The sequence below is a fragment of the Hydra vulgaris genome, chromosome 06, assembly GCF_038396675.1.
Source record: "Hydra vulgaris chromosome 06, alternate assembly HydraT2T_AEP".
Taxonomy (NCBI): Eukaryota; Metazoa; Cnidaria; class Hydrozoa; order Anthoathecata; family Hydridae; genus Hydra; species Hydra vulgaris.
Window position 1 is genome coordinate 58,270,882 of NC_088925.1, and position 9,119 is coordinate 58,280,000.

Below are 9,119 nucleotides of genomic sequence, written 5' to 3' on the forward strand. Positions count from 1 at the left end.
CAATAAAGTGGATTTCTCGACCCTGGGGAGGTGAATTACATTAAAAAAACAAAAAAACATGACATCCAAAAGAATTTAACAAAGCAAAACATGCTAAATAAATGAATTATGTAATAAAAATTATAAAATTTATTTTCGGTTTTCTTTCCAATATTTGGAACGGACCGTTTGGATTTTTCAACTTGAAGTCTATCAAAAACGTAAGAAGATTGTCAACGAGATAAAACACAGAAAACAAAGTTAAACTCATTCCACACTGTAGTTTAAGAATAGGTAAGCGTGACTGGGAATGTAATACATGGCCAAAATAATAAAACTTAATTAACTTCGGCTATATTTTTTCAATTATTAAAAAATTTTTGAGGTAACTTTTCAAACTGAATCTAAGGGTGGAATGCAAGAAGCGAACTTGAGTCAAGTTTGACTTGAACTTTACATTGTAACCAATAGCGGTAGAGTATTTTTTGAGGGGAAAAGCCATACTCTGTCGCTATTAGTTACAATGTAAAGTTCAAGTCGAACTTGACTCAAGTTCGCTTCTTGCATTCCACCCTAAAAATCTTTTTGTTGATCATTTATTAAATACTATTTTTAACCTAATTTAAATTATTATCAATTTTAAGTTAAATTCCGTCAAAATAAATTTTAAGGTGGTTCCTACATAATCAGAAGTCAAAATTTTTTCAAAAATTGATTTTTTGGCAAATTAGATATTCAAATGTAAAATTTAACGTTCTTTCTCGTGGTATATATTTTTTTTAAGTTTGTTTATGCTTTTTACAATATTTACTATTTTATACAGGTAGGTATAATTTTAGTGTCTAGCAACGGCCATAGCAACCGTTTTATTTTTGTAGTTATTATCTTAAATGTACCTTAAAACTCAAACTAGTACATCTCTTTTGCTATTCTAATGTTGCCTTGTACGTCTAAGTTGTTAAATATTTAATAATTATAAGTTATGCTGTTGCAAAGTGCAAACAGCAGGCAGGCTTTTTTATAATAATTTTTTTACTTTTTACTGTTTTCTATTGTGTTGTTGAAATTATTTATCATTATTTATCACTTAGATTATAGTAAAATAATAAAAATTTAATTTGATAAACCTTCGAAATAACAAAAGAAAGTCATCAAGAAAGGGTTTTGGGTGGTCGTGGTTGTAAAAAACCTGTAAATATTGTAAATAACAAATGTGGTATCAATGGAAATAAAAAAAATGTAAATATTGAAAATATCACTAAAAAAAATTTTACCATTAAACCAGCTGAACATTCTGGAAATAGTGTTGATTATTTATTAATTTTAAAATACTTATGGAAATGATGGCAGAAGGAAACAAGTGTCAAGAATGTGGGGAAGCTAATGTCACAATATCCCTGAATAATATTATCTGAGTCCCTGAATAATATTATCTGGATGAAATGTCCCAAGCAAGTCTTTGTAGAAAGATCAGTTGTCTGTTTTAATAATATATCTGAAAAAATGAACCGACGCAGCATCCAAAATTTACTTATTAAAACATCAGATAAGACTAAAGCAAAAAGAAAAAACTAAATGCCATCAAGAAGGGTTTATTGGATAAAGACTTACACAAAGAGGGAGGAGAAACTTATTTAAAAGGAGGATTTTAGTTTTAAAAACAAATTTTTTTTCTTGTTTTTTGATTTTCTACCATATCGTTTTTCAAGAAAATTGTCTCACAAAAAATATCATAACTTTTAAATTAATAGTGATAACTACTTGAAATTTTCAGGGCTTATTCATCCAGTGTACTGCTAGTCCCTGAGTATTTTTCAAATAAATTTATTTTTTGTAAGTTGTGGTTAGGGAACTAAGATTGGAGGCCAAGTAGCAGATTTTTCAAAAAATACATTTGTTTTGAAGCGTAACTTTTAGTAGAAACAAGATCTTTTAATAAAAAAAACTCACGCACTAGATACAGGTAGTCAAGTAAAATAAGCTTTTACTCATGAGTAATTGTGTTTCTAGTAAACTCTATTTTTTGGGGTTATTTTGACTCTTATAGGCATACATGTGATCATCAATATATTTTAGGAGTTCGAAAAAATATATTTTTTTACACATTCTGAACCTACTTTTGAAAAAATTAATGGTTCATGAATAAAAAGAAACTTTTTTTGATTACGTAGGAACCACCTTAAATTTACAAAGTTTTTTTTTCTAGATCAACTTAAAAAAAAATTCTTTTAATGTAAGTCATCCTCAAAGAGGTGATTTAAAAAAAACGACTCACACACAAACACACTCAGGTTGATTCTTCAAAAAATCTTTATATGATTTTTTTATTATTAGTTAATTTAGAAGTTATTATTATTATTCATTAGTTTTTATTTAGAGAACCTTCAAAATTTTGTTTTTTATCAAATGAGAGAAAAATCAATCAAAACCACCTAATATGGTGCTTTTTAATACTCTCCCAAAAATTTCATTTAATCACCGGTTCAACCATAAGGTTTTAAACTTGTTTTCAAAACATTTGCTACCTCGTCTAATCAACAAAATTATTTAAAAAACAAAACAAACAAAAAAAAAAACAACGGATTTTTCGTTCCATCCATGCACGATGTCTATTTATAAAATTATTTGGTTACTGTTAATCGCTTTCATTTATGTTTCTTTACTTTTTGCCATAAAAGGTTTTAACTCATCGTACAAGCCATTCGCAAAGGGTATTCTTGTAGGTACTTTTTCAACATAATCTATGTAATCTTTACCGAAAAACTTGAACAAGTAAAATTCTTCATCTCGAATCCGATCGTAAAAAAACTTCCACGATGCATAAAAATAAAGGACTGTACATATCGGATTGCATAACATAATTTGAGTACCTATAACAGAATTGAAAAAAACAAACAAAAATTGTCTAAATTAATTTGAGTAACAAAAAGCTGAACATGCATGAACAATTCGTAAACTTTAACTAGCTAAAAAATCATAAAAAAAAAGTATAAAAAGTTTCAATTAGTGAATAACAAAAATATACCAATACTCCAATAAAACCAGCCAACGTAAGATGGATGGCGTGACCAGGCATATACCCCACTCGTTATTAGAGTATGGCTTTCTTTTTTTTCATCCTGCACAATGTGTGTAAAATTTGATTTTGCTGTCACCATAGAGACTTTGCGCAAAAGCTCACCACCCAAAACTAAAATAAATCCAACAAAGTTGATCAAGAAAAAATGTTTTAAAGACGGCAACAGCAATGTTTCTACCACGAACTCTGATACAGACAATACAACAGCTAGTTGATATTCAACACTGTGATTGATCAAGAAGGAACTCAAATTTAGTGTATGCTCATTGTAGATAGCTGTTAAAAGATATTCAGAAAAATGGAAAAACGATAAAGCTACGAAAAAAACACAAAGCAACTTCCATGGAAACACCGTGAAATAAATTAGAACCAAAGCTCCTCCAAAAACTGTTCCTAAAAAACCTGCACGTTTTACTATTTCAGAGTATGGCAGTGCAAACGTACACGACACAGCTGTAATAAAAACTAGTAAGCAGTATTCATAACTCCAGTAGTCAGCACATAAAATACGCACTTGGTATAATGACAACACTGCGAACGAAATAAAAGCAGCTAAAGCCATCCTTCCTTCTACACATAACATTATTATTGCATCTAAATTTACAATATCAGGAATTTAATATTTCAAAGCATAACCATCTGATAAAAGCGACAATGTCTCAACAATATGCAGAAGGATGGAAATTTTCGAATCAAATTTCAACGTTACAAGAACACATCTTGAAATTTTGAAAACAAAATTTTTTATCTACACATTTTAACGTCTAAATAATATATATATATATATATATATATATATATATATATATATATATATATATATATATATATATATATATATATATATATATATATATACATATATATATATATACATATATATATATACATATATATATATACATATATATATATACATATATTTATAATTATAAATAAATATTCCGTTATATGCATCATAATATTATGCATAAATTATAATCATTGTGTAAATTATAATTATAAGCATAAAATTACTTGTGTCGGCTATAAATATGCAAATAAAAAAAAATTCATAGATTTAATTAATTGCGTGGATTCATTTAAAAATATAAAAATCATAAAATGGTTCACATAAAAATCTTAGAACTATTTAGTATTAAAAAGAAATACTAAAGAAACTTTATCAACTGCATAGCTAAAATAATTTAAATCTCGGCATATAAATATTTTCTTTTAAAAAATGATAATTACTTTTTTATTTGTCAAAATTATACAAATATATGTATATATATATATATATATATATATATATATATATATATATATATATATATATATATATATATATATATATATATATATATATTATATATAAGTGTATATAAGTGTATATAAATATATATATATATATATATAAATATATATATATATATATATAATTAAAATCTTTATATATTAATAAAATGACACATGGTCAATTGGTCAATTAGGAATAAGGATGACCGAATCCAAGATTACGAGGCCGTTTAATTGCTTTTACTGGATTTATTATACCATCACTCTTTTTCCCTAAACCTTGTCCAGGACTCCAGCCCATTGTTTGTAACATTTTATTACCCATATTGCATTCTGGGATCGGAATATCAATTATATCTGTACAATCTATAAATGTAAAGAGCGAGAAAAAATAAAATATTTAAAATTTTTACTAATAAAAAAAGTAAAAAAAAAAAAAAAAAAAAAAAAGAGTTTTTACCATTCTCATGTTTAACAGATTCAGAACTTAATTTGTGTCTTTTTGAAGTCTGCTGAAAAGATGAGCGATTTTTTCGACATCTTAAAAATAGAACAGAAAAGTTAACTAACACAAGGCCTACTTTATACACGGCCGGATATGTTGCATAAATAGGCCGAAAATTAGAAGGCCAGTTTTTCAGAGTTTTTTTCGCTAACGACGTCGTTTCCGTTCGTTTCGTCGACTGATCAAGTTTCCAAATAAGTTGTGAGAACTATGGTAAATAAATGCGCTGTGTTTAATTGTCGAACTGGCTAAAAATTTAAAAAACGTGAATCTAGTTCTCTTTTTGCAAGTAAAGCTGTTTTTAGTTTTCCCAAAGATACTAGCTTAGAAGAAAAATGGATTAAATTTGTAAACAGAAAAGATTGGAAACCAAGTAAACATTCAGTTATTTGCATGGATCATTTTGAAGAAAAATATTTAAAATATGGAAAACGAGTTACTTAAAAACACGAGTTAAAACCTGTTCCATCTATTTATTCTGAAGAAACTTGTATTCCATTTTCTGTAATGCCTAAAGTTTCTAACTTTCGTAAACCACCAACTAAACGAGATTCTACTATCCCAGATGAAATTCATTCATTTCAAGAAATGGATAAAATAAAAAACATTGATATGCTTCATGAATCTAACTCTCCAAATGGATTTTGTTTTCAAAGATATGAAAGTTTTGTTTTATATTATCGTTTGTTTTTTGTAGACTTCACTCCTTTTATTGAATCAATAAGTGCTGATAACATGTTGCATGTAATGATAACATGTTGCATGTAAATGTAATGATAACATGTTGCATGTAAAACTGCATTATAAAAGTTGTCCACTTCCTCATTGGTTTAGAACTATCAACAATTGTAAACTCACAAGTTTATCTATTTTACATAATTTGGTGTCTTATATGCACAATCTCAAGAAGGAAACTCCTATTATATAGTTAATGAACTTTCAAAACTAATCTTTTTTAAATCTAAAGGTCGACCTCAATATTCTTCAAAAGTGTTACGTTTTGCACTAATGCAAAGATATTCATCATCTCAGGCTTATTCGCATCTTCTGGAACAACTTCCTTTACCATCAAAGTCACTATTAAAAAAGTTAGTATCAGGTGGAATTGATTCCATAAAATCATTAAAGTTATTGTTAAATGAGGACAAAATAATCAATGATTGTGTTATTCTTTTTGATGAAATGTATCTGCAGCAATCTTGTGAATACCACAGTGGTAGATTAACTGGACAAGATAAAGAGGGTAATCTCTACAAAGGAGTAATTGTCTTTATGATTGTTGGCCTTAAGAAATCAATACCTTATTTAATTAAAGCCATCCCAGAGACAAATATCACTAGAGATTTCATTAAAAATGAAATAGAGGAAAGTTTAAATACATTAAGATCTGCAGGTTTTAACATTCGAGCATTGATTGCAGACAACCATCCAACAAATGCCTCAGCGTATTCAAAATTGTTTAGCATTCATGGGTCAGACAAGCCAGAAGAAAATTTCTTTATCACTTATAATGATCATAAAGTTTATCTAATGTATGATAGTGTTCATTTGCTTAAAAACTTAAGAAATAATTTGATTAGTACTAAAAAGTTCATTTTCCCACCATTTCAGTTCACTGATTACGGTTTTAATATAAAAGTGTCTGCAGGGGATATCTCTTGGGCTTTGCTTCATAGAGTACATGAAAAAGACAAAACTCTTTCAGCAAACTTAAGAAAGGCATATAAATTAGGGGAAAAGAATCTATATCCAGGTAACAATAAACAAGATGTCAACTTGGCATTAAATATATTCCATGAAACAACTTCAGCTGCAATTCAAAGTTATTTTCCATATAAATACTCAGCATCAAAATTTTTAAAACTCTTTAATTTATGGTGGGTAGTATCCAACTCAAAAATGAAATACTTTAATAATATTATAGGAAATGCAGCTGTTATGGGGGATGGTAAGCCACAATTTTTACGTGCACTTGCTCACTGGGTTTAAGAGTGGCAAAATTTACAATACAGTTCCCCTGAAAGATATTGTCTCAAAACTCAGACTTCTAATGCACTAGTGATAACATTGCAAAGTACTTCAAGTCTAATTGAAGATCTTCTATTTGAAGGATATAATTATGTTCTAACCTCACATTTCCAAAGTGATCCATTAGAGCAACATTTTTCAAAGTATCGCCAAATGAGTGGTGGCAGGTTTCTAGTTGGATTACGCCAAGTAATTACTTCTGAGAAAATTTTGCAAATGAGATCATTATTAAAAGAGAACTTTGACTTTTGGAAACTGGATTTAAAACCTTTTCATTCAGATGTGAATCTGAATTTGATTTCAGAACTTTTTAATAATGAAATTCAGGAAAGTGAGTTAGATGAAGACAGTAAAGAGATTACAATTTTTATTGCTGAATATATATGCAAAAAGTTACTTAAAAAATTGAAATGTGAATTGTGTACTTTATTGCTAAAAAGTGATGTCGTTGACATAGATGCAGAATATATTGACCTAGTATCCAGAGGAGGTCTCTTAACTCCCTCAAAGTTACTTGCAAGTCATGTTGTTAGTTGCTTTGCTACGCTTGATGCAGTGAAACAAAGTCTACTTACGTTGGAAACTCTTGAGATCAGAAAAGTTAGCAAAAATATTTTATATGAATATAATTTGAACCAAAAATTTCTTTGTCATTTTGAGTAGGGACTTTCTCTTGTTAATCGAACAGTAATAAATATTTTTTATAATAATGAACAAAAGATTGTAAGTGGGAGTAAACACAAAGGTACTGTATTATCTTTCAAAAGGAGACAAAGAGAAAAAAGAAAATAAGAAATGTAGTGAATATATATATATATATATATATATATATATATATATATATATATATATATATATATATATATATATATATATATATATATATATATATAAATTGTTTATACAAATAAATTGTTTATACAAATAAATTGTTTTAACTACAAATTTGTTTATAATTTCAATATCGTTAATATCTCAACTCCAAATGCTATTTTATAAATGCATCTGTTATATTTTAAATGTTAAAAATTATATATTTGAAATGAACTGTAAAATATAGTTTTACTTAATATTTGATAATTGTATTACTAATTTAATATTTAACACAGATGAATTAGCCTAAAAAATATTAAATAAGGAATACTTAATAAACTTAAAACTTTGGAAATGTTAAGCATTACTTTTAAAACTATTTTACATTTAAAAAACAAAAACTTAAAATACTGAAAAACTGGCCTTCTAATTTTCGGCCTATTTATGCAACATATCCGGCCGTGTATAAAGATTACTAACATTTTATGTTTCTTTTTCATAGTGTCATGTAAAAAAAAATGCTCTAACCTTAACTTTACTTCTCTTGAAAGAAAAGATTTTAAAGCTGATTGGTCAGCATCTTTTGTTGTTCTGAAAATGACGTTTTATAGTTTAATCAGCACAACAAAATTTTAACACGAAATTTTACTACAACAAAAAACTTACAAAGTTTTTGTAAAAACAACTTTATTGCATCGACCAAAATTTTCCGCTGATGTTTGAAGATTATATAACGATGCAAGTAGAATTACCTATTAATTATCATAAAACAAGTAAAATTATTTATTATCGATATCGAAAAACGATAAAAATGAACAACGATTTTATAAAAATAATTCTTAATAAAAAAATTTTAGGATATTTTATTTTTACTGTAATAAGCATAAATGAATAACATAATAACATCAGTAAATAATAACAACATAAACAAATTAAAATAACATAAGTAAATAAAAAAATTACATAATGAAATAATAATAAGAAAAGTAAATAATAATGTAAGTAATATTTTCAGCTGAAAGTATAATTCTCAACACACTAAAGGTCATCTATAAACATGGTTGTAATAATAACTTCAACAAAAATACAACCCACCCCTCCAAGCTTTTCCTTTAACACCATAAGAAAATTCAAAACTTTTTTTCAAAAATAAACATTAAAATTTTAACATTAATTTTTATTAATATTTTAAATTTAATTTTAGATCAATTTGGAAATATTTAAAATTTATAAATATTTAAAGAATGTTAAATTTTTTTTAATAAAAAAAAGAAAAAAAAGTGACAACCTGTTTTTCTTCTTTTTTATTTGTTGTAAATAGAGATAACCTAAAATAATAATAGTAATATATACTACTATTATAAATATGTATGTGTTTACATATACATACATACATATATGGGCGCCCGGAGGATTTTTTGATGTGTATATATATAT

At 26.6% G+C, this 9,119-nt stretch overlaps 1 protein-coding gene and 1 long non-coding RNA gene across 2 annotated transcripts in view; both read right to left on the reverse strand.

The window, feature by feature from the left end:
* Positions 1-2,508: 2,508 nt before the first annotated feature.
* Positions 2,509-3,824, reverse strand: LOC100212062 (protein-S-isoprenylcysteine O-methyltransferase). Its single transcript, XM_065800551.1, has 2 exons — positions 3,005-3,824; positions 2,509-2,849 (listed from the first exon to the last, which is right to left on the reverse strand). Exons 1-2 carry the CDS (start codon positions 3,639-3,641, stop codon positions 2,629-2,631), a joined length of 858 nt encoding a protein of 285 aa, XP_065656623.1. The 5' UTR covers positions 3,642-3,824; the 3' UTR covers positions 2,509-2,628.
* A 618-nt stretch (positions 3,825-4,442) lies between these two features.
* Positions 4,443-9,119, reverse strand: part of LOC105845981 (G patch domain-containing protein 2) — a 45,936-nt gene continuing 41,259 nt past the window's right edge. The window contains exons 8-12 of the long non-coding RNA XR_010639349.1: positions 8,971-9,010; positions 8,349-8,434; positions 8,211-8,273; positions 4,797-4,876; positions 4,443-4,702 (exon numbers count right to left, since the gene is read on the reverse strand). This is a non-coding gene — a long non-coding RNA (G patch domain-containing protein 2). The remainder of the gene's footprint in view (positions 4,703-4,796; positions 4,877-8,210; positions 8,274-8,348; positions 8,435-8,970; positions 9,011-9,119) is intronic.

Bases quoted from the DNA above. Each gene is read 5' to 3' on its own strand.
- LOC100212062 (XM_065800551.1), bottom strand. From the start codon at position 3,641: ATGTTATGTGTAGAAGGAAGGATGGCTTTAGCTGCTTTTATTTCGTTC. The intron at 2,850-3,004 runs GTATATTTTTGT...ATTCTGTTATAG, and splicing joins CTGGTTTTATTGGAGTATTG to GTACTCAAATTATGTTATGC.